General features: G+C 42.8%; 1 protein-coding gene across 1 annotated transcript in view; it reads left to right on the top strand.

Annotated features, from left to right (window-relative positions):
* LOC124774960 (TATA-binding protein-associated factor 172) overlaps positions 1 to 26,798 on the top strand; it is a 307,412-nt gene that overhangs the window by 97,979 nt on the left and 182,635 nt on the right. The window contains exons 17-18 of the mRNA XM_047249684.1: positions 23,595 to 23,712; positions 23,957 to 24,088. Of these exons, the coding sequence (XP_047105640.1) occupies positions 23,595 to 23,712; positions 23,957 to 24,088 (250 nt within the window). The remainder of the gene's footprint in view (positions 1 to 23,594; positions 23,713 to 23,956; positions 24,089 to 26,798) is intronic.

Here is a 26,798-nt window from a genome sequence, read left to right as displayed (position 1 = left end):
GAAGTGGATCCTCTGAAATCTTCTTTTCCTCCTCCCAGTGGAATGGTTAGGCCGCTGGAAGGTACTAACACCCCAATTAATAAGAGGGCTTAGCCAGCCCTGCGATGCGAGAGTAAGGCAGCACACAGCAGTAAAGAGTAACAGAACACAGGCTAGTAATCAGAATGTGTTATTAATAATAAAAAGGAAAGAAGGTAGTTTCAAGGTCTTGCCTTTTTACATCTAGAAGGGCTTAGAAGGAATTGCCGGGACTTTACAATCTGTAAAGCGGTTACAAAATGGGACGCTGTTGGTTTAAACATATGGTTCCCAACAAGCTGTTAACCTACAGAGTGCTAAGTGCCTGCGCAAATATGCCATCAATTCAGAGCTCCACAGCTCTGAACTTCAGCAAAGGTGTTAAATCATTTAGGGACCTCATTGATGAACCACTCGAAGAACTGAAGAGTGAGTGCGCTCCAGAGGGAATTGCGGATGTTCAGAACATTATGAAAATGGTGGATGGAAATCTGGTGAAATCTGACTCCTCCGTTCTTACCTTCAACACCCACAAACTCTCAGATCACGTCAAGCAGGCTTTCTTCGCCTAAACATACGGCCATATGTCCCAAACCCAATGGGCTGTTTTAAATGCCAGCTTTTTTTGCGTACAGCCCTCGGGTGTAAAGGAGAAGTGACATGTGGCAACTATGGTAAGGCCACTCATGAAGGAGTTGGTTGCATGTTTCCAGCTAATTGTATCAATTGCTCTGGACAAACTCTGTTTGGAGTAGGGATTGCAGTATCTTTCTAGAGGAATGCAAGGTACAGGAAATAAAAACAACTAAGTGTATCTCCTGTGGTGAGGCCAAAAACATTTAAAAGTCCATACAGCCTTTCATGTTTGCTATGTCTTTTGCGACCATTCTTCAGAAGCCTATTCGGAAATCTGATGCCTCTATGCAAACGGAGGTGGTGAGTGATGGCACACACTTGCACATGTCATTGCACTTGCTAGGCAGCAAATGTTCCAACACCTGTAGCCCCCCCCCCCCTCCCCCCAACAACAGCACAACAGCAGACAAAGGTGCAGTGGCCAACTCGAGTGAGCCCCAGGCACTACCTGAGCCTGTTCAGTAGCCCAGGACAGCCATTACCACTCCTCCTCCGGCTCAAGCAAAGCCCACAAAACTGCGAAAAGCTACTGTAAAGCAGCAGCAGCAAGTGAAGTCAAGTGGTAAACCATCCAACCATGTCGATCTGATTCTACAAGATGCTTCATCTGACTCTTCCCCAGAGCTGATGGAATTTGAGGGATGTGTGGGGCAATCTCGACCCAAACTGCCCCTCCACCTGCTCCAGTTTCCACACCCCAGTGGAGAGACAGGATGAACATGCTACCCCCGTGATAGTGGGTTCCCATACTTCAATGGAATTTGCAGGGGTTCAGGACGCATGTGGAGAAACTTTGTCTACTATCTCAGGGTAGACCACTGTGTCTGTCTCTCCAGGACACTCTTTTTCATCAGTCATACACCCCTGAGCTTTGGGGCTATGTCCTCCACAAGAGGACGACCTGAGTGGAAGAGAGAGAGAGAGAGAGAGAGACCACGAAATTACAAGCAGTTGCCATATCAGTGCACTTGCGTCATCTATTGACAATATGTTGCCTTTATATGCTGCCACGTGATGGGCTTGACAAAGAGGCTCTCAATGACCATCTTACTTACACAGCTCCCCCACCCCGTCATCCTCTGGGGTGATTTAAATGCACACAATGTACTCTGGGGCTCTGCAACTACCTGTCCCCGAGGGAGAGCAGTTGAGAGGCTTCTTACATCATCATGTGCGAATCTGCTAAATAGGGGACAGAGCACGCACTTTTACACTGCAACTGGGTCATTCTCTGCCATTGATCTCTTGCTTTGCTCAACAGCGCCCCCACCCCCTGCGGGCCTGGGGGTTAGTATGGTCCTCTGCAGGGTTTGACCTCCATCAATCAAAATTTTCCTGAAGAGCAAGCCAGTTGGGGAAGGGTGCCTTACATGGTGCATCAGGTCCATTTTGCATTGAGATCTTTACCTCACTTTTTCGTCGAGGCATTGCGGTCTCACTCATCCTCCATCTCTTGGACGAGGGCACTTTCCTGGGTGCGTTTTCCTCTACCCACTATGCAGTATCGTTTTCTGCACAGACAATGACCATGGAATTCTTTGCACCTCATATCCAGCATGGTAGTCAGTCCGTTGTGGTGGGGCCGCCATGTACCCTGTTGGTTGTAGCCCCCTGACTACACAGGGATCACTCTGCTGATGCCTGCACCATTAACTCCCCATGTATGCCAAGGAGTAGATGCCCATTGCCCTGGGGCATTGGAACTAGCGACAGTGGCCATCCTGCCAGGTGGCCTTTGCTGCAGCTGGATGGTGCCCGTGGAGAGGGCTCCTGGTCAGGATGGTGCCTGTGGAGAGGGCTCCTGGTCAGAGTGGGTAGCATCAGCCAGATGATGCGTGATGAAGCTTACCATGTCATCACTTGCTGGTGATCAAATTCCAGTAGTCTCTAAGTGTTCCAGGCCTCAGTACAGTGCAAGGAAGTATGATCCTAAATTGTTCCCCTCCCTGGCCACACCATGGGAGGAACGCCAGGCTAAGGATGGCACCGAACCTTATTCGCCCCGGTACCTTGTATGTGTGAGAGCTGCTGGGGACTCCTTTGTCTCAATGAAGCCTCAGTTTTTTTGTAGAGCATTTAGAGGACAAGTAGTATGCGCAGTGTGAATATCTGGTCAGTTGTTGACCTATTTCTTCAAAAGCCACTCTGATAGTCTCCAACTCTCTTTTCCACATATGGAGTAAGACTGCTGGTTGGAATCTTGGAGAAAACTTTATATGTAGTATTTAGTAGGGAGATTCCTCCATAGTTCTGGCAGTTTAATTTATCTCCTTTTTTATGTATGGGGGACATTATAGCTGTTTTCCACTCATTAGGCATTCCGTCCTCTTGCCAGATATTCAGTATTATTTTATGAATTGTTTTCCACAGCGTTTCCCCACCATATTTGAGAAGTTTGGCCTGGATCTGATCTTATTGTTTTTTAAGGTCCTAATGGCTTGCATCACTTCATCCAGTGTAAATTCTGGTGTTAAGACCTCTGGTCCATAGTAAGTTAGTTCCACCAGTTCCTCTCATTCTAACCCTTCTACTTCTGGGTTCAGTAACTCTTGGAAGTATTCTGCCCACCTGTCAAATATTTTATTACTCTCCCCTATAAAATCGCCTTCTTTGTTCCTACACATATTTGTCCTGGCTTGGAACCCAGTCTTTCCTTCTTTAATCTTTTGGTACATTTCGCGACTTTGCTTCTCTTCTAGCTGTTCAATTTCTTCCAGTTTTTTCTTTTCTAGTGCTCTTTTCTTCTGTCTGCAGACCCTCTTCACTTCACGCCACTTTTTATTATATTCATTCAGATTTGCTCGAGTTCTTCTCTGCAATAATTTCATTCGTGCTATATTACATTCCTTAATTCTTCTCATACATTCTTCGTCAAACCTATCTTCCTTCCTTTGAGCCTGTTCATGTCCTAAAACCTCTCCAGCTGCCTCTAGGATTGCAGTCTTACATCGTTTCCACATTACTTCTACATATTCATTTGATGTGTCAGTCTCATTCTTAATGCTCTCTTCTGTTTTCGTCTGGTATGCTCTCCGTATTTCTTCTAACTTCAGTTTCTTAATGTCAAACCTCTTTTGTTTGTGGTCTTTTTGTATACTCAATAGTGAGATCCTTTGCCTATATTTAATTCCCACTAGATGGTGGTCTGAATTGCAGTCAGCTCCACGTCGGGTCCTAACATTCATTATGTCCGATCAATCAATATATGGTCTGTCTGATTTCTGGTTTGTCCATCTGGTGAAAAATGTTACGAACATCAAATTAACATACACCAGCTTTATATCGACTTTAAACAAGCCTATGATAGCATCTCAAGAGTGGCATTGAGGAATGTAATGGAAGAGGCTGGAGTACCCAAGAAGCTCATTAAACTTCCTATGATGAATCTCAGCGAAACCAACTGTAAAGTAAAAATACAGGGCAAAATCTCCAGAGAAGTGGAAGTGAAGAAGGGACTTAGATAGGTTGACAATATCTCCTCATTACTATTCAACCTATGCCTCGAAAAAGTCTTAAGTCAGATGGAGTTAAATAAAGGAGGAACCTTCGTAACCTACGCTGACAATGTGGCATTACTTGCACGAAACACTGCTGTGCTAGGCAAAGCCTATCAACAATTGGAGAAAGGTGCAAGGGAACATGGCCTGACAGTCAATGTCGAAAAGACCAAGTATATGGCAATGACCAACCAACAAAACCTACCAAATCTCAGGATAGCTGACAGGGAGTTTGAAAGGGTGAGAGACTTAAAGTACCTTGGGTCAACTATCACTGAGACAAATGACATTGGCAGTGAGGTCAAAGCCAGAATAGCAGAAGGTAACAGATGCTACTTTGCCGCATTACCCATGCTTAGGAGTTTGCTTTTATCATGAAAATCCAAAATACTCATTAACAAAACAATTATAAGACCAGTTGTTATGTACGGTGCCGAAACGTGGACCATGACTGTAAATGAGGAAAGGATCCTTAGCATATGGGAGAGAAAGGTGCTACGTACAATATATGGCCCAATATATGATCAAGAAGGTTGGCGCATTTGTACGAATGCAGAACTACAACACCTTTTTGAAGAACCTGACATTGTCACTACCATTAAAATAAGAAGACTGCGGTGGGCAGGGCACATGGTCAAAATGGAAGAAGACAGAGCATGTAAGAGGATTTTTGATGGCAAGGCTGGAGGCAGGTGGCGGAGGAGATGCCCCAGAAAGAGATGGGTGGATGGAGTTGAAGAAGGCATGAAAAAGCTGGGTGTCAGAGGATGGAGATGGAAAGCCATGGATTGGATAGAATGGCAGGATATTGTGATGCAGGCCAAGGCCCTTCAAGGGCTGTAGAGCTGAGGAGTAAGTAAGTAAGTATTTAGATGACAAGTATGGGGAGTTGGAGGGCTTGTCCAAAATGCGGTCAGAGTCAGTCTTGATAAAAATGGCATCCTCTGCCTAGTCACTGGCATTACTTGCTTGTGGCAAGTCTTATGCAGTCCGATGATGAGCTGTGCATCATTACATCCAGCGCGTCCGTTGGGGTCCGAGGGATAATCAGGTTGCCACTGGTGCCTTCTTCTTGGCCTTTGAGCGTGACACATTACACGAGAAGGTTAAGGTGATCATCTACCGCTGTGATGTCAAGCCATATATCCCTCCCCCAAGTGCTTCAAGTGCTGGAAATTCGGCCATATGTCTTCCCACTGTACCTCCTGCATCACATGTCAATATTGTGGACGTCCATCCCATCCCAATACTCCATGTGCCCCGCCTTCCATCTGTGTCAACTGCGGAGAGCATCATTCCCCTTGCTCACCAGACTGCAGGATTTTACAGCGAGAAAGGAAAATTATGGAATACAAGACCCTGGACCGACTGACCTACACTGAGGCTAAGAGGAAATTTGAGCGCCTACATCCTGTGGCTATGACCTCCTCTTATGCCGCCACTACGAGAACAGTTCCACGAGTTCCAGTCGGCTCTCGAAGCCGGAAGACTACACCTGCCCCCTTGATGGTGGGGGGCACTTCCCTCCCTGTTGCTCCCTCACCACCTATCTTGGGAGCACTGTCCCCCCAACCATCTGGGATACCAGTCCCCACTTCTCTGCCGGAGCAGTGTATGTCTTCTTCGGCTCCTCTCACCAGGAACAGGTCCGTTGGATCACTCCCTTCCCAGGTTTCTGCTAGTGGGAAAGATGACACACACCAGTGGCTGAAGTGCCCAAAAGCAGCTGGTCATAGGGCTTAACGATTGTCCTCTGTCCTGGAGACGGAATCAGCGACGCCCTCCCAGCCAGAGAAACCCAAGGATCAGCAAGAGAAATCCAGAAAGAAGACCCCCCCAAAACCAATGGAATTGTGGTGGCACCCTCACCACCGCTGCCTACAAGCTCTGCGTCCGAGGATGAGGTGAAGATCGTGGCATCTGCTGAGGACCTAGATCTCACCAGACCCTCAGACACAATGGATGTAGCCTGTTCAGGAAATAAGTCGGTGGCAGCAGGTGACCCTGAGGTGTAGACTGCCTCATTGAGTGTTTCATGCCTTCCCAGTCTGACGATCACGTCATCCTCCAGTGGAATTGCGGCGGTTTTTTCCACCACCTGGCTGAGCTATGGCTTTACACCTGCTTTCTGCATTGCCCTCCAGGAAACCTGTTTCCTGGCAATGCGGACACCGGTCCTTCGCAGCTACAGGGGATATTACAATAACTGTAGCGATTGTAATAGCGTCAGGTGGAGTTTGCGTTTATGTTCTGAACTCTGTATGTAGTGAACTTGTGCCCCTTCAAACTCTTCTTGAAGCTGTGGCTGTCAGGATATGGACGATGCAGGAAATAACTGTCTGCAACGTATATCTCCCTCCAGATGGTGCGGTACCCCTGAATGCATTGGCTGCACTGATACATCAACTCCCTAAACCCTTCCTACTTTTGGGAGGTTTTAATGCCCATAACCCCATGTGGGGTAGCACCATGCTTACTGGCCGTGGCAGAGATGTCGAAAATTTACTGTCACAGCTCGACCTCTGCCTCTTAAATACTGGGGCCGCCACACATTTCATTGTGGCTTATGGTAGTTACACAGCCATTGATTTATCAATTTGCAGGCCAGGACTTCTCCCATCTATCCAGTGGAGAGCACATGATGGCCTGTGTGGTAGTGACCACTTCCCCATCTTCCTGTCACACCTCTGGCGTCGTGCCCACAGATGCCTACTCAGATGGGCTTTAAACAAGGCAGACTGAGTAGCCTTCACCTCTGCTGTCACCGTTGAACCTCCCCCACATGGTGTCAATGATGTTGTGATTGAGCGGGTAACTACAACAATCGTTTCTGTGGCGAAAAATGCGATTCCTCGTTCTCTAGGGTGCTCCCAGCAAAAGACAGTCCCATGGTGGTTGCCGGAAGTCACTGAGGCAATTAAAGAGTGTTGGGAGAGGTATGTGTCGACTACCTTCCAAAGGGTGGACGAAGATCAGACGTCCTTTTGGGTACCAGACTTCAACGGGTGTCCCTGGCGTTAACATCAATGGCATGCTCTCTACAAATGCAGGCACGATTGCCAAGCACTTCACTGAGCACTATGCTCGAGCCTGTGTGTCAGAGAACTACCCCCCAGCCGTTCGCACCCTCAAACGGCAGATGGAAAGGAAAGTCCTCTTGTTCACTACATACCATAGTGAACCCTATAATGCCCCCTTTACAGAGTGAGGGCTCCTTAACACCCTTGCACATTACCCCAGCACTGCTCCTCGGCCGGATCAGATCCACAGTCAGATGATTCAACATCTCTCATCTGACTATAAGCGATATCTCCTCATCATCTTCAACTGGTCTCGTGCGATGGTGTCTTTCCATCACAATGGCGAGGAGCACCATCATGCCGGTGCTAAAACCCAGTAAAAATCCACTTGATGTGAATAGCTATCAGCCCATCAGCCTCACCAACTTTCTCTATAAGCTGCTGGAACATTTGGTGTGTCAGCAGTTGGGTTGGGTTCTGGAGTCACTTGGCCTACTGGCTTCATGTCAGGGTAGCCTCTGCCAGGGTCGATCTACCACTGATAATCTTATGTCCCTCAAGTCTGCCATCCGAATAGCCTTTTCCAGATGCCAACACCTGGTTGCCGTCTTTTTTGACTTATGTAAAGCACATGACATGACTTGGCGACATCGTATCCTTGTTACATTGTATGAGTGGGATCTCTGGGGCCCACTCCCGATTTTTATCTGAAACTTCCTGTTTTTCCGTACTTTCCGTGTCCAAGTTGGTGCCTCCCATAGTTCCACCCGTATTCAGGAGAATGGTGTTCCGCAGGGCTCTGTATTGAGTGTATCTCTATTTTTAGTGGCCATCAACAGCCTAGCAGCAGCTGTAGGGCCGTCAGTCTCCCCTTCTCTGTATGCGGATGACTTCTTCATTTTGTATTGCTCCTCCGGTACTGGTGTTGCTGAGCGGCACCTACAGGGAGCCATTCACAGGGCTTCCAGTTTTCAGCTGCAAAGTTAGGTGTGTCATCCACTTCTGTCGGCATCGTACCATTCATCCGGAAACATAACTTTATCTTAATGACGATCCACTCTATGTAGTGGAGACATTGATTCGTAGGACTAGTTTTTGACGCCCGGTTGACTTGGTTGCCTCACCTTCGTCAGCTTAAGCGGAAGTGCTGGCGGCACCTCAGTGCCCTCCGCTGCCTGAGCAACACCAACTGGGGTGCAGATCGCTCGACACTGCTGCAGCTCTACAGAGCCCTCGTTCAATCTTAGCCTTGACTATGGGAGTCTAGTTTACGGTTCATCGGCACCCTCAACGTTTCGTTTACAGTTCGGCGGCACCCTCAGCGTTGCATTTACTTGACCCACTGCACCACTGTGGCATTCACCTAGCGATGGGATCTTTTAGAATGAGTCTGGTGACCAGTGCCCTGGAGGAGACCAGAGTCCCTCCATTGCCGATCCGACATGCACAACTGCTAGCCAGGTTGTAGCCAGGTATGCTGCACACATTCTTAGTTCTCCTGAGCATCGGAATTAACGTCTCCTTTTCCCACTTGTGGCAGTTCATCTCCCGCATCAGGGCTGATGATTGCAGTTTGCGTGGGATCCCTTCTCTCCGAACTGGAGTCCTCTTTACCACCTCTACTTGAGGTCCATTCATGTACACCTCCATCGAAGCTTTGTTTGGATCTTTTGCATGGCCCTAAGGACTCTGTTAACCCCACTGCTTTCCGCTGTCACTTCCTCTCGATTCTTGACATGTTCCGGGGCCCTGAAGTTGTTTACACAGATGGCCCGATGGCTGATAGTAATGTTGGCTTCTTCTACGTCCACAGAGGCCCTGTTGAACTGCATTCCTTGCAAGATGTCGGCAGTGTTTTCACTGCAGAGCTGGCGCCCATATCTCGTGCTCTTGAGCACATCCGCTCATGCCCTGGCGAGTCATTTCTCCTGTGTACTGACTCCTTGAGGAGCCTACAAGCTATCGACCAGTGCTACCCTCGCCATCCTCCGGTAGCGTCCATTCAGGAGCCCATCTATGCTCTGGAATGGTCCTGTCATTCAGTGGTGTTTGTGTGGTCCTCAGAATACATCAGGATCCCGGGCAATGAGTTTACTGACAGGCTGGCCAAACAGGCTACATGGAAATCACTCCTGGAGATCGGCATCTCTGAAACTGACCTGCCTTCTGTCTTATGCCGCATGGTTTTTCAGCTTTGGGAGGCGGAGTGGCATAACAGCATGCACAACAAACTGTGTGTCATTAAGGAGACAGCGGATGTGTGGAAGTCTTCCCTGCAGGCTTCTCGCAGCTAGCCCAGTGTCGCTGTGGCTCCCAAATGACAGTCATACACCTCTTCCTGGACTGCCAACTTTTAGCCACTTTGCGGCAGACTTTTAACTTTCCCAGCACCCTAACTTTGGTGTTGGACGATAGTGCCTCAACGGCAGCTTTAGTTTTACGTTTTATTCGTGGGGATGGGTTTTTTCATTTGATCTGAGTTTTAGCGCATGTCCTTTGTCCCTCTGTATCCTCTGCCCTAGGACTTTTAGGATGGAGGTTTTAATGTGTTGCAGAGTGGCTGGCTTTTTTTATTCTCATGGTCAGCCAGCCATGGTAATCTGCTTTCTTGCTTTTAATCTCCTCTTCCTGCTTCTTGCGTCTCTGTGGCTTTCTTGTCCTGTCTTGTCCATTGTAGTGTTTGTTGTCCTCCTGTCATTCTTCTGGTTCTTTCTTTCTCCTGTTACTGTGCTGTGGGTCTTCTTTGTTTTCTTCTTTCCCTTGAGTAATTGTTCTACTGGGAACAAGGGACCGATGACATTGCAGCTTGGTCCCTTCCCCCTTCCCCCCTTTAAATCATCCAACCAACCAGCCCTTGCTCACATGGCTCAGTGGTAAGTGGTCGCTGACTTGCATGGCAGTGATCACTTCCCCATCTGGATTCACTTGCCAGGTGGGGTGGAACCCAACAGGAAGCCACTGCGATGGGTATTCCGTAGAGCAGATTGGACACTTTACAGGCAGCTAGCCCAGTTTGAACACTGTGCTGATGTTGAGGAATGGGTGGATCATATTACCAAAATGATCCATCACGCTGCTGCAGCATCCATTCCACAGTCCATGGGATAACAGGAGAGGCACCTTGTCCCTTGGTGAAGTGACAAATCTCACCCTGCCCTGCAATCAGGACTAGGTGTGCAGCTCTGCGTAGGTTCAAGTGTTGGCCAGCTGCGGAGAATATTGCAGCCATACGTGTGGCGAGGGCAAAGTGTCACCGGATTATTTGAGAGAGCAAGAAGAGGTCATGGCAACAGTTCCTGAACACCATTACTCGTTCCACAAAGAGTTCTGTTGTATGGGAGGCCATCAGGCGAATTTCAAGGAGACGTGGGGGGTGCCCCATGGCTACTGTAATCGGAAACGGAACTCTCCAAACCAGTCCAGAAGACATTGCCCAGATGATCGCAGCCTATTTTGCCACAGTTACTGCAACCGACAATCAGGATCAAGCTTTCTAGCATCATAGAGCAGTTACTGAAAGGAGCAGTTTGGATTTCCGGTCCGCCTCTGACAAAGATTACAACTGCCCATTCTCCATGTGGGAGCTGGATTCAGCATTGTCTGTGGCTCGTGGCACATCCCCTGGTCACAACAAAATCCATTATATTATGCTGTGACACCTCGCCAACCGAAACAGAGAGACCCTCCTTGCACTTTGTAATGCCATTTGGGCATCAGGTCACTATCCTGATTCGTGGGGTGAGGCCATTATGATTCCTCTTTTAAAACCTGGATAAGGACCATACGCGCCTGAGTAGTTATCGCAGTGTTGCCCTCACAAGCTGCCTGGGAAAGACCTTTGAGCAGATGGTCAACTGCCGCCTGGTCTGGATGTTAGAATTCAGGCAACTCCTTAGTTGCTTTCAGTGTGGGTTCAGGAGGTATCGCTCCACCTTTTATAATCTGGCCCTTCTGGAGGTGGCTATACAACAGGATTTCCTGCACCAGCATCACCTTTTAGGTATATTTTTTGACATTGAGAAGGCCTACGGTACTACTTGGAGGCATCTTATCCTCGAGCAGCATCACGACTGGGGTTTTTGTGATTGTCTTCCCATTTTTATTCAGTTCTTTCTCTCGCCACGGTATTTTTGATACTGCATTGGTTACGTCCTATCTGATCGCTTTTAACAGAAGAATAGTGTCCCTCAAGTTAGTGTTTTAAGTGTGACTGTCTTTGCTATAGCTATTACTAGTATTATGTCAGCAGTGCAAAGTCCTGTCCAGTGTTCTTTGTTTGTGGATGACTTCTCTGTGTTTTTATCCTCTTCCAGCCTTGCCACGACAACACATCAGTTGCAACTAACTTTTTGATGTTTGGATGAATGGGTGCAGAAGAGTGGTTTTAAGTTTTCAACCGAGGAGTCTGTGTGTGTTCTCTTTAACTGTTGTTGTTCCATTTTAAACTTTCTCGAGTTGAGGATGAGGGACACTGTTTTTAATTTTACAGACACAGTAAGGTTTCTGGGCCTCATATTTGACAGCAAACGTACATGTTTTCCACATCTCGAGGACCTGAAGAAATGCTCACTTAAGGCTGTCAGTATTTTAAAATGTTTTAATGACACTACATGGGGAGCAGACAGGACGACAGGACTTGTCTGCTTCAGTTTTATAGGCCATTTGTGCGATCTCAATTCGATAATGGGTGCACGTTGTATGGGTCTGCCAGACCTTCTTATTTGAAAATGTTGGACGTGGTGCATCATGAAGGCATTCGGCTGGCCACTGGGGCGTTCAGAACAAGTTCCATACCAAGCCTCTGTGCAGAGGCTGGTGAACCGCCACTTCACATCAGGGGACGACTTCTTCTGGTGCGTGAGATATATAAAACCCTGTCCACACCATACACACCTGCGTACCATACCGTTGCTCGGCTTCCACTAGCATGGCTTTTTCATACCCGGCAACGTGCAGTGAGGCCCTATGGGATTCATGCACAGGATTGCCTTTTAGAGATGGACATGGCTAGTCATAATGTTTTACCTGGTCTTAATGTTTTACGTCGAGGTTGAAGCAGATTTCCACCTTGGCTCCTCCGGAGACCCAGACTTATTTTAGATCTAACTAATTTTAAGAAGGATAGTACACCAGATTTTACCTACCAATCTCTGTTTTTTAACATTTTAAATATGCATCACGATTTCACGGTCATGTATACTGATGGCTTCAAACAAGGGGATTCCCTAGGCTGCCCTGTAGTGTTCTCAGACCATGTCACCAAGATTCGCCTTCCTGCCCAGTGTACCGTTTTTGCAGCAGAGCTCCACACGATCCTGAAGGCACTGGAGCAGATGCGTCATCTTCCGGGCAAATGTTTTCTCATCTGCTCCGATTCTCTTAGTGCCTTACAATCATTGCAGAACCTGTACCCAGCTGAGGAGTTGGTCCGGCCCACATTTGACCAACTGTACTTGCTCCACAGGTGGAGTAAGTAGGTGTCATTCTGATGGGTGCTTGGTCATGTAGGGATATGGGGAAACGAACAGACCAATTGGGCTGTCAAGGAGCCCTGCATAGGACAGGATGTGACACAGTGTCCTATTCCCTCGCAATATGGTTTCTGTCCTACACAGGAAGTGCATGCAGTTGCGGGAGGAGGAATGGCTGGCAGTGACAGTCAATAAGCTGCAGTTGGTGAAGTCAACAACCTGGCCACGGCGTTCCTTCTGCCAGTTGCTCAGGTGGGATGAAGTCATACTCACTCGTCTTAGAATTGGACACTGTCCTTTCACACAAACCTTTCTATTACGGGATCCCCCCTTTTGTGATGCCTGTGGTGTGTACATCTCTGTTCGCCACATTTTAACAGAGTGCATTTTATACCGTGATGCATGGGCAGCAGCAAAAATTGGTGGGGGGTCTGCCCTCTATTTTGGCTGATGATGAGATGAGTGTAATTAAGGTTTTAAAGTTTTGCGATGTGTCTGGATTCTGGCCTAAATTTTTAGGCTGGAGGTCTTAGTGTGTTGCACAGTGGCTGGTGCCTCCTTTTTTTCCTTGCGGTCCGCCAGCCACATCCAACTGCTCTATTGTTTATCTCGTTCTACCACTTTCCTCCTGTGCCATTCATGTTTTACTACCGATGCCATACTTCATCCCCTGCTTTGGTTTGGGTCCGCATAGTTTTCCACCCTTTGTTATATGTGTTTTACTTGTGGTTTTATCTTTGTGTACTGGGTATTTTACTGACACTCGTCTCAATCCTTTTTTGCGCGGGCGCTAAAGACCTTGCTGTCAGGCGCCCTTAATACCATCTCGATCCATCCATCCATCCACTGGTGTGGTACCAGGCCCAAGAAGCGTAGACTGCTGATCAATGGCATTATACTGTGTCCAACAACGAAACAAACTTGTGCACTACCCGAACGTCGATCGTCACTGCGTATGGTGGCGCCCTGGGGGGAGATTCCATTCTTGCATTATACTGGAGAGGCACAGCAACTTCATGGTGTGGGGAGCCGTTATGTATGATTTCAAGTCATTGAGGTAACTCTTGATGGCACAACATTACATCACTGATGTCCTGCGAACTGACATGTTACGTTGCATATTATGGTATATCTACTACACTCATTTCACCCTATTCTTAATACATAAATGGTTATCACAGTTGTGGAATAGGTTTGTATAACCAGCATTTTGTTTCCAGAGAAATTCTTTGTAACCCTTAGTTGTGACAACAATATTCAAGGAAGAAATCGTCAGTGAATTCACTGTTCATATAATAGTGTGAATTGAGGCATTGTCATGTAGTTAAAGATCATTATCTCATAGATTTCAGCACCTGAAATGTCCACATAAATCGTGGCCATAATTGATCTTCGGAAAGTGAACATAGAAACAATAGAAAACCATGAAACTCATTCAATGTTACAAGGTCATCTCCATGTTCCATAGAATAAAGTCTGAGACTCAAGTTTCTTCAAACATTATGCACTTATCATTAGTATTTGGTACTACACATAACTGAGATTTAGCTATTTTCCTCACTTCTGCTGATGATGTGTTATTTGCAGGAGTCTAATTGCCATGAGTTATGTTTGCTGACACCATCTTGTACAGTGTGACTTGTGATGATGGACCTCATTAAGTTAAAGTCTGATGATGACCTTGTAAGCTGAAAACCAATTAACTGAGTAACACTGTAGAACATTGTCAACATAGTGCTTTTCACTTAGAACTTCTTGTCCTTGAACTGCTTCAACAGCCAAATCATGTGACCATTGGGTTATAACCTGCTCTCCAGTTTTCAGGGTCTACCATACATCAGGTATTTGGCACAAACCAGTCACCAACTGGAGTTGGCATTGCCTTATTTTTTTACTTTCTTAATTAAAGTTGCAAAAAATGCTGCATTTATGCTGCCTTAAAGACATTACTTTTATGTTAGCTCATTCTTACGTATCTTCTTGGTGGAACAACTTGCTGTTGCTTTTACACCATATGGTGCATGGCAATGGTACCTTGTACCATTACTAGTCATTTCCTTTCCTTTTCCAGTAGCAAAAAAAATAAAATAAAATAAAATAATAATAATAATTCTCTTATCTTCCTGAACCTTACACAAAATGTATGTTGGCAGAAGTAGAAACATTCTGCTGTCTGCTTCAAATGTCAGTTCTCTCAATTTTCTCAGTAGTGTTCCTTGGAAAGAATGTTTCCTTCCCTCATTCCAGAGATTCCTATTGAAATTCCTGAAGCATGTCTGTAATACAGTGTAACCCTGATTTTACATTCCTAGAATTAACATTTCTCCCCCACTTATGGCATTTTTTATCACTTCCGTCAACTTTCCTGTGTTCACAGTGTTAATTCGCACCCGATTTTGTGTTAACATATTTTTTTGTAATTTCCTGCGATTTACACTTTATGAATAAATGTTCATGGAGAAAATAACTGATGTAATTGACATGAAATGATGCTGGTATGCCATTGGCCATGAAGTACTGTTTACAAAATTATGTGCTTAAATTTCTTGACACTAGGGCACTGTACTCACTCTACTCAGTAGATCTGAATCGGTAAACGGGTAAAAGTTGCAGCAATTCGTGCCGCATGTCCTGCCGCTACCAAGCTCTACTCGACATGGTGGCAGATGGGAGCAACTAGGTTCATTTGAATAAAGATATGAGCAATCACAATCATTTCCAAACTGTTCGTACTGCACATGTGTGGCTTTGTGATTGGTGGGATCATAATGACATCTTTGTCAAATCATATTTAGCATGTTTCATCATTTGGCCACTTGTAGCACTAGTTGACACCTTCACTAATTTTGCGTTACTCAATGTTTTTGTTGTAAATACAGACGCAGTTATGTATTTTTTCATGCTTAGCAAGACTTGTTTTGAGAATTTATTCTCATTCCCACGTGCAATATTTATGCATGTATTCTTTGTGATGTTTCACAGACATACAATGCGAGTGATAGTTTTCATATGTACGGTTTTTCTACTTATTTGAGGAGGCACAGTACCTCATAACCTCAGAAGGATGACTACATTGCAAGAGATGCAGAACTACACATATGCAAACACCACGCAGAATACTTACATAAATATGTGTACTAGACAACAAGAAAAAATTCTCGAAATGCATTGTGCTAAGAATGAGAGTGAAAAATTATGTAACTGGTTCAGTGTTTCAATATTTAAATAATGAATGACAGTTGCAGACATTCCAAAAGTATTGATTGTTATATACGAAATTAAGTTGAACATTTCTACTTCCCAGACAGTTACCAGTTCCAGATACACCAGCGGTTTTTATTAGTTAATAAACATGTATTAGATAATATACAATTCTCTGACAAGTATTTCGATGTCTTTTACATATAAATATCTTACATAAAGTGCAAAAATGAAAAGGGGGATCCGATATGTAACTTTCATTGCTTAAAATGTTGTATCCCACATTTTATATTTTCTCAAATTTTATGCCATTTCTTTTAAAGTCCCTTGAAAAGTGTAGAAGAGGGGTTTCATTGCTTTTTCTCTGTTGATGGAACCTGGCAGTAACAAATCTAGCAGCCTGCTTTTGAACTACATTGACGTCTTTCTTTAATCCAACCCTGTGGGGTTCCCAAACATTCGATCAGTATTCAAAAATGGGTCGCAATAGTGTTCTGTATGTGGTCTCCTTTACAGATGGATTACACTTTCCTAAAATTCTCTCAATAAACCAAAGCCAACCATATACCATCCCTACTACAAGTTTTACATGATCATTCCATTTCGTATCATTTTGCAACGTTATATTTAGATATTCAATTAACTAGACTGTATCAAGCAGTCCACTACTTATGCTGTATTCAAATGTTATGGGTTTTTCTTTCCTACTTATCTTCATTAATGAACCTTTGTCTTCATTTAGAGCTAGCTGCCATTCATCACTCCAACTAGAAATTTTGTTCAGGTCATCTTGTATCCTCCCGCAGTTGCTCAACGATGACACCTTCCCATGCACCACAGCATCATCAGCAAACGGACATAGATTGCTGCTCACGCTGTCTGTCCGATGATGTATGTATGTAGAGAATAATTAGTCATATCACACTTCCCTGGGTCACTCCTGCATGTGCTCTACTCTGTTGAACACTTGCTGTTGAGGGTGACATACAGGATTCTATTAGTTAAAAAGATTTCAAGCCACTCACATACCTGGGAACTTATTCCGTATGCTTCTACCTTCATTAACAGTCTGCAGTGGAGCACTGTGTCAAACGATTTTCAGAAATCAAGGAACATGGAGTCTGCCTGTTGCCCTTTACCCATGGTTTGGAAGATGATACGTGAGAAAAGGGCAAGCTGAGTTTCACAGGAGGAACACTTTCTAAAATCATACTGATTTGTGGACAGAAACTTTTCTATGCCAAGGAAATTTATTATATTCAAAATGAGAATATGTTCAAGAATTTTGCAGCAAAGTGTTGTTAAGGATACTGGTCTGTAATATTCTTACATACAGGGGTCACCTGCAGTTTTTTCCAGTCAGTTGGAACTCTGTGCTGGATGAGAAATTTGAAATAAATGCAAATTAAGTAAGAAGCCAGTGCTGTAGAGTACTCTTTGTAAAATGGAATTGGAGTTCCATCAACAGCTGATGGCTTATTTGTTTTCAACTCTTTCAGGTGCTTTTCTACATCAGAGATGCATGTTTACTGTGTTGTCCATACAGGGGTCTGTGTGATGGTAAAACAGCAGCATTTAGTGCAGTCCTCCTGCGTGAACAGTTGCTGAAACTTGAAATTTAAAACTTCAGCTTTCCTTTTGCTGTCTTCTATTGCCACACCAGAATGGCCAACAAGTGACTAGATAAAAGCCTTCAGGCCACTTATTGATTTTATGTACGTCCAGAGTTTCCTTGGGTTCTTGGAAAGATCTTTCGCAAAGTTATGTCATGGTTGTATGAGTGAAGCATACAGACACAATATCTCCACTAACCTTTGCCTGCCATCATTTGCGCGTTCTCTTTTGAACCGAAAATGCAACTGTCTTCGCCTCCTCAGAATTTTCCAAATGTTGTTTTTAACGCTACAGTGGGTCTTTTCTGTCCTTAATCAGTACGTGTTTGTCAAGACTGTGATGTACAGCCTGTATAAATTTTGTCCCTAATTCTCTCGTACTGGAACTAAATGATGTCCATTCATTGTGTAAGTGGGTTGCTAACGAATGCTTATCTCTAGCAAAATACTCTCCCAGGCCTCTTGATTGATTTATTAACTTTGGTAACTTTGGTCACTATGATGGCACCATCACTAGCTCATAAGGACTGGACAGTGTAGCATCTATTTTTGGCAAAATTTGCATTTTTATTTTATTTTGATTTTATTTTTGTTGTAATTTGCATCTATTTTTTATCTGTAAATGATTAGAGACACAAATTTAAAATGTCACACTACATGAGGTAGGGCAAAGCTTTAGTGCTTGGAAATTAACTGTTAAAAAAAGTGACGATTGGGACGTTTTTTGTCTGGAATATTTGCTTTTCCTAAAACTTCAACAGTTTTTTTCTTTAATGACCTTGGTTTTCTTTTTAGGCTGTATTTAAGCTTTCGACAAATGACTGTTCTGTTGCAAAGCAGTAGCATTTTATCACTAGGAAACTGAACATATCTCTGATTTAAGGTGTTTCTTGACATTATTTGTCGTTTCCCACCCAATTCCCTGATCACAAATTTAATTTTGACCTTTCATGGGTATTCATCACCATGTGACACATGTTTGACAATACTACAGATAGAACCAACATGGCATTTAATTTAGAAGTAGAACCAAAGGTAACTATTCAAACATTAATGGAAGAATTTTGACTCTATTGAAATACATGACAAGTTTTGTTTTTCAACTGCAAAGTGCAGACACTATGTAGTGGTAGAGGTCTGTGAACACAAACAAACTAGCATTTCACCTGCAAGAGGGGACACGAGCGGTCCAGGGAAACAAGCCCTGCCTCTCTCGTATGGTAGCAACCTACACCCTTGTTCTGCAAAAGCAGAACTAACACATTGTCACAGGGATTGGCAGTCTCTTCTGGTGTTAGGGTTGTAATTGAAATCCATGATGGGCCATGAATAGTCACTTCACTCATTCCAGAAGAAGAAAAGAAAGCAGCGAGGAACACACAATACAAAGTATTTGCAAAAAGCTAATTTAGAATTGCTTCTTGAGGTTGGAGAATATTGTTAATGAGGTAGTTCAGGCCCATCCTCTTTTGGTGTTTGACGCAATCACAGTTCAAAACATCGAAAACCTAAAACTGCCATGTTAAAAGCATCTACATAGCAACAAATTTTGAACTTCTGATAACAAACAAAGTTGTGTGTTTCTTTGTTCATAAATGCTAGGTGCCATGGCTGAGTCGGCTGAGTACTACATTGCATTATGCTGAGTGTATCTTAAACAGACCATTCAAATGCACAAAGTTGGCGTGGCACCATAACATCGAGCACACTGATACATCATTGCATTTCTGCACTTTTTATTTAGCAAACACTTTCTTATGTACATTATCTTTCCAAACTGGGCTTTGTCAGATGATATATACCAGTAACCAAAAATTGGTTACATTTTCAACTTTTATATGTGGGGAAAAAAAGCTATTTCAAACTATCTCTAATAAAATAGTTCATCAGGATACAATCTGTTATGAAGTACCGGGTAGTGTCTATTAGGTAATTTCACATTTTCCTATTTTGAGGCAGGATTTGCATCTATATTTGCATTTATCACAAAACGTGAATTTTTCCGGTCCCTACTAATCCATATTTCTATAATGACACCATCGATAATTTCAGGCCTATTTGTAGCTACCAGGTCTAAAATATTTCTATTGCATGTGGGCTCTCGTACTAGCTGCTCAAGGCATTTTGCAGAAAATTGTTCAGAAGTACAACTGTCCATAACCCCCACATCTACATCTACATCCATACTCCGCAAACCACCTGACAGTGTGTGACAGAGGGTACCTTGAGTACCTCTATCGGTTCTCCCTTCTATTCCAGTCTCGTATTGTTCGTCGAAAGGAGGATTGTCGGTATGCCTCTGTGTGGGCTCTGATTTTATCCTCATGGTCTCTTCGCGAGATATACTTAGGAGGGGCAATATACTGCTTGACTCCTTGGTGAAGGTATGTTCTCGAAACTTCAACAAAAGCCCGTACTGAGCTACTGAGCATCTCTCCTGCAGAGTCTTCCACTGGAGTTTATCTATCATCTCCGTAATGCTTTCGCGATTACTAAATGATCCTGTAACGAAGCATGCTGCTCTCCGTTGGATCTTCTCTCTCTCTTCTATCAACCCTATCTGGTACGGATCCCACATTGCTGAGCAGTATTCGAGCAGTGGGCAAACAAGTGTACTGTAACCTACTTCCTTTAATTTTGGATTGCATTTCCTTAGGATTCTTCCAATGAATCTGTCTGGCATCTGCTTTACCGACGATCAACTTATATGATCATTCCATTTTAAATCACTCCTAATGCGTACTCCCAGATAATTTATGGAATTAACTGCTTCCAGTTGCTGACCTGCTATATTGTAGCTAAATTATATGGGATCGTTCTTTCTATGTATTCGCAGCACATTACACTTGTCTACATTGAGATTCAATTGCCATTCCCTGCACCATGCGTCAATTCGCTGTAGATCCACCTGCATTTTAGTACAATTTTCCATTGTTACATCCTCTTGACATACCGCAGCATCTTCCGCAAAAAGCCTCAGTGAACTTACGATGTCATCCACAAGGTCATTTATGTATATTGTGAACAGCAACGGTCCTACGACACTCCCCTGCGGCACACCTGAAATCACTCTTACTTTGGAAGACTTCTCTCCATTGAGAATGACATGCTGCATTCGAAATGCCCCTAACCTCTGCAATGAATCCATTGACATCCCAGTCTACACTCAGTAGGTTAAAGTCACCTCCAACTAGTATTGCATAATCTGTGTATTTGTGCACTACTGAGCATAGTCTTTCTCTGAAGGACAAGGCACAGTCAGGTGACCGGTAAAACAATCCAGGAATTAACTTGTTTTCACCTAGACTTGTCGTACATGTTCCGATAACTTCTCAGTCACACTCAGATTTGCCCTCAATAGAGAAAATATTTTTGTGAACTGCAATGAACACTCCCTCTCCTATGGTTCTAACATGTCTTTCCAATAAACGTTCCATGACTCACTAAATATTTCAGAGCTTTCTACTTCCAGTTTCAGCCAGCTCTCAGTCCCGAGAATAATTTGAGCGAGACAATTCTTCTGAAGAGCAGTAAATTCAGGGAATTTGTTCTGAATACTTCAACAATTTATTGCTAAAATTTTGACATTTGATGTGCATCTACTCTGAATGCAGTCTGATTTCGTTATTTGCATATTGACTGGCAAGTGTTCATAAGAGTACCTCAAACTACCACCTAGTGCACTCCACAAGTACTGCTACCTCACCAAGTAGCTACTTCCTGTATATAGTGCACCCCCCTGACCTATTGAGGAGAGTCTTGCATTTCTCTACGACATGACACGCGTCCAGAAATCTGAAGAAAAGACTATCACTTTCTGAGATTTGGCTAACATATCTTCAGGTTTGGATGACTATTAGCTAACATATCTTCAGGTGTCTATCTTGTGAGCTCAGCGGACTCTCTGATGCCATGAAATGACAATGCTTGGTGCCAGATAACGTTTTGGCGCATAAGGCATCCCCTGAGATCAAAACTGCAACAAGAGGAGAAATCCTCTCAGCCTTGTGACTGTCAAATTTTCCTGGATACAACATATTCTATTTGTCACGAACTGGATAGACTTTCATATGGTCTCCAACTAGGGAACTTAATACCATCTACCTCTGCTGCAGAAACCAGTGATGTCAGAATACAGATGAACAGTGTTACTACCTCACAAAGATGCTGTGCATGTTGCCATTATACACTAAGCTGACAAAAGTCATGGGATAGCAACACACAGCGATACACAGATGACGATAGTATCATTAGGGAATTCAATATTCTGATATCCACAGTGTCGAGAGTGTGCCAAGAATACCAAATTTCAGGCAGTACCTCTCACCACAGGCAACACAGTGGCCAACAGTCTTCACTTAAGAATCATGAGCAGCAGCAATTTGCATAGAGCTGTCAGTACTAATAGACAAGCGACAGTGTTTGAAATAGCCACAGAAGTCAATGTGGGACATATGACAAATGTTCCCATTATGACAATGTGGCAAAATTTGGCATTAATGATCTATGGCAGCAGATGACCGGCACTTGTGGAAATAGTTATTACTTGGATACAAAAACTCTCGCTACAAGTAGGAGATATTTTCAGTTTTCAGATAGCCAAGAAGTAGTAGTTAAAGAAGACGAAGGGGGAGGAGTGGTAGACTTTTGGTGAAGGTAAAATGGAATCCTACCCTCAAAACTGAAATTAACTCATTTTTCTTCCAAAATGAGATTTTTTGATGGAAAACAAAGAAATATCAACAGCGTAAACTCTTTATTTCACAACATAACTTGTCTTAATCAAAAGAAGAAAAGATAATTTACTGTTTGTGCACAACGAGTTTCATTTGCAGTAGACACAACCATATTGTGGGATACCTGCATCGCTACATTCACTGTGAGCCCCGTACATGCAGATCATACATTGGACCCACAGTTCACCGAGTCTGGAATCGGTGACTGCCTGTTCATGTTGCATCCTCCTGCACATGACCTCCTTCCTCTGCAGGTACATCAAAATCAAGAGTGCCTCTTAAACATTTTGAATATTTTCATCAGATGAGGATTAACTGTGGGGTGAGGCTTTCGTTTTCTTCAGTTTTGTCATGATTTCTCTTCAGGTTTTGAGAGAGTCTGCTGATGTTAATGAAGTGTTATTTGTGTTGTCAGCAGTTGGCTCTTCGTACATTTGAGGAAGTGGTGTAGCTAAATCCTGTGTGAAAGGGTGACTTTGTTTGTTGTGGTTAGTAATTTGGAAAGCCATTCGACAAATATCCAACCTTTTAAAGCTATAGAATTGTGCCCCCACTGAAAAAAGATAATCCATCAACTCTTTCTCCAAATCATCTTTGAGATCAGAATATCACCCAGTTTCCTTCTTAACTGCAGGTGCATCTTTATCATAAGCCAGCTATCTGAGAGTAATTTTTTTTGGTGATCTAAAGTTTATTCAGGCTCATTTTCTTTTTGCAGATGGCCAACTCCATTTTACTTTTGTCCCGCTCTTAACTCTTTTTTATTTATTTCTTTTTGGACAGTGCTGCTCTCAGCATTCAGCAACAAAAGATTCAAAATAAATACCTAGAAATTAAGAGCAGAAACATAAATAAATAAATTATTTTATATTTAAGTAAAGTAAATTTTACTGTGAATCAAGCTGAAAGTGGTTGATAGTATGGAACCATATGTAGAAGGGATTCCGTTTTATGTTTTCAAAAGATTCTTTATAATCAACACTAACATTTTGGAAAAAATGTTGTTGCCTTTGGTTGAAAGAGAAGATAAACAAAATTGGCTTCATGGAAAATATAGTTGAATTTTTTCATAATATTTACACACTATGAAAATTTTGTTAGCTAAACTACACATTTCAGTGTAATTAGCACAAACTATTCGTCAATAAATTTTGAAAACCAGAAGACAATCTCGGACACCTCCCATGTGAACAAGTGAAACGCAGAGGTGGGTAGGTGGCTAATTTTTTGGATTTGGGGGGAGGGGGGTGTCTAGTTACAGTTCTCCCAACCACCGCACGGGTGCTGCACCTTCCAGCCAGAATAATGGGGCATTCCATATAAAATGTTGATTCCATATTATCACATTCTTGTATGCATTCCTATATATCAGGATAGGTAATATGAATTTCTCTTTATGCAGAACTCAGGCTGCTCTTGCTGGGGCTGTAACAATGCTGCAGTGTCTGCCAGAGAAGCTTAGCCCCGTTGTAAAACCATTGATGGAAGCCATCAAGAAGGAGGAAAATGAACAGTTGCAGGTGAGATACTCCTCTGTTTCTAATAACACACCTTCTTCTGTAAATTGTGTATAAAAAAATGTTCATCAAGTTGTATTATAATGCTGCTGCTTCAAGTGACAGCCGCTTGACATTAAATTTATAGATACAGAAATAGAAGATAGCTTTTCCCTGTATTATTACAATATTCTTTAAGAATATGATTAGTATTTCAAATTTAATTAATGTGATTCTCTTTAATTATTGTTGTCTGACTTTGTTGCAGAGCCTGGCTGCAGAACACTTATCTCGTTTGGTCGAATTGTGTGTAAACAGAATTCCTTGTCCAAATGCTAAAATTATTACAAATCTATGCACATTTCTTCGCTCAGATACAGAATTTTCTCCACGCATACAGGTGAGCTATGTGGGTTATAAGGATTTCTCGTGTACACATGTAAGATTTTTCGCTAAGGCAATGTAGAGTGTTTATCTCCTTGATTTAAAAACAAGAAGAATAATATAGAGTTTTCTGAGTGCTGTGTAAATTAAACTGCGACTGTGTGTCCATGAGATTGGAGATTGTTTACGTACATAGGGTGTCCCAGGTGGAATGGTCAGTATTCAGGGAAATGATTGGAACAATTATTTGAAGCAAAAATATCTAGTACATTTGAATTCTAAAATATGTGCCTTAAGAGCTACGAGCACTTGTTCAGAAGAAGAGATTTGTTTAACAGTAACAAAGATGAACAAGCACTCGTAGCTCCTCAAGCACTCATAGCTCCTGCAATAGGCACTTGAAGTCAATGTTTCATACACTTCTTTGACAAGTTTCTTGTGGTGGCTGTTTTCATGAAAGTTGTGTATTAATTGCAGCAGTTTGAAAGAAAAATACGTTTTGCATGCTATGCATTAAGTTTTTAATTTAACTTGTGCAAAACTTAATGTGCAGCAGAAAACTTTAGACTTCTTTTGCTTTGAATTATAGTTTCTGTCATATCCCTGAGTATTGACCAGTCCTTCTGGAACACACCCTGTATTTGATATGGTGTTTTATAGGTCCTTTCTACTTCCTGTGCAATGGGTGTATTTTAAATATGAAGTTTCATTTGTAACATGGAGATGACAATCTTCAATCTGGATTATCAATATTTACTTGATGTCTTGTTCTTTTACTGTCTAATATGATCTAATGGTGTAAAATTTCTTGGAATAATCCCTGTCGTGATATAATCACTATCCCACAAGTGCACCCCCCTTTTTATTATTCTGCCCTTTCTCAAATGGTGACAAGTCGTAATATCTCTTTGTCATGATAATGAAAGACTATCCAAAGATAAATATTTGTTCTTTTGATTGTCAGTTTGAAATGTCATCTGTTACAGCTGTCAAAGATGTTTTATTTTGAGTAAGCCTGGAAAATATTTTGGTGTCAAGCAAGAAGTTTCGTTTAAACTTGTGCAGTTTTGATCATAATGTGAAAAATATTTCAAATTTGGGTATATTTATTGTTTTTGTGGAGTGGATTGGATTTCAGAATTTGAAAACTTAGTAATGACATGTGAATTTTTCTTAAGCATGAAGTACACCAAGAAATGCTAAAGAAAAAGTGTAAAATGCAGCTTCAAGTACCGACAGATTTGGGAAATTAAGGGTTTTGTTGTAGAACAAGGTTGTATCCTAGATATACTGAATAACACTTGTATTACAGTGTATTAAGTTTTCGGTTCTTTATTTGTGTGGTTTAGAACAAACTAATTTGTAATATGTGTATGCACTCTACTAAAGTTACAATAATTAAGTAACTATAACATAGAAATTAATAGCAATTAATTTAAGTTCTGCATTTCTGGAACTAATAAACATGTGAAACTGGAGAGGTATTCAGTTGACAGGAGATATATTAACAGGAAAAGAGACAAAACTAATATTTTGGAGAATCTTTTTTTTTTTTTTTTTTTTAAAAAAAAAAAAAGAATCTCATTATACTGGAATCTTCGAGATTTGTAGTGAGTTCACAAGCCTTAGAACCACAGTTCTCAAAAGAAATGTCCAGCTTTTTCAAAGACTATAATTAGAAATTAATTTTTGTTTAAATATATAAAGCTAGTTGCTTGCAAGCAACCAACTATCATTCCTTCGAAAGGTGTATCAGTGCAATGGCCATATTAGCTCCCAGCATTCTACTGCAGTGTAAGACTTGAGACACAAACCAAATTTCGTTGTTCATGTACAGTCTGCCATTAATATATCGGATACATGTTATCTGAAACAGCTATTTACTCACCAGTCTCTGCAGTTCAGGGCCATCTCATCTGATACTCCTACTTGGTAGTGATTGAACTACAGCTCACTGCCAAGATCTTTAGCATAAAATCATCCGTGCAGTAATAAGAAACAAATTCAAATTACGTGATGCTCACAAGTAAGTGTCCCACTAAGTGTGCCTGAAAAAGGGGCCACTGGAATTGGATTCATGGTTCGGTATGTATTTATGGTGAGTAGGAAGGGTCACAAATAAATGTTTGTACTGAAGGGGACTGATGCAGCAAGGTTCCTGACAAATCCACCATGATTGAACTGATTGCTCAAGTTAGAGAGGGCATTTGTAAGTAATTTTATTATGAATATAATGGAAGGAAACATTCCACGTGGGAAAAATTATATATAAAAACAAAGATGAGGTGACTTACCGAACAAAAGTGCTGGCAGGTCGATAGACACACAAACAAACACAAACATACACACAAAATTCAAGCTTTCGCAACAAACTGTTGCCTCATCAGGAAAGAGGGAAGGAGAGGGGAAGACGAAAGGAAGTGGGTTTTAAGGGAGAGGGTAAGGAGTCATTCCAATCCCGGGAGCGGAAAGACTTACCTTAGGGGGAAAAAAGGACAGGTATACACTCGCACACACGCACATATCCATCCACACATGAGTGGATGGATATGTGCGTGTGTGCGAGTGTATACTTGTCCTTTTTTCCCCCTAAGGTAAGTCTTTCCGCTCCCGGGATTGGAATGACTCCTTACCCTCTCCCTTAAAACCCACTTCCTTTCGTCTTCCCCTCTCCTTCCCTCTTTCCTGATGAGGCAACAGTTTGTTGCGAAAGCTTGAATTTTGTG

Source organism: Schistocerca piceifrons, chromosome 2 (assembly GCF_021461385.2).
Source record: "Schistocerca piceifrons isolate TAMUIC-IGC-003096 chromosome 2, iqSchPice1.1, whole genome shotgun sequence".
NCBI classification, from domain to species: Eukaryota; Metazoa; Arthropoda; class Insecta; order Orthoptera; family Acrididae; genus Schistocerca; species Schistocerca piceifrons.
Note: the sequence above shows the minus strand (reverse complement) of the source record. Positions and strands in the feature narration are given on the sequence as shown.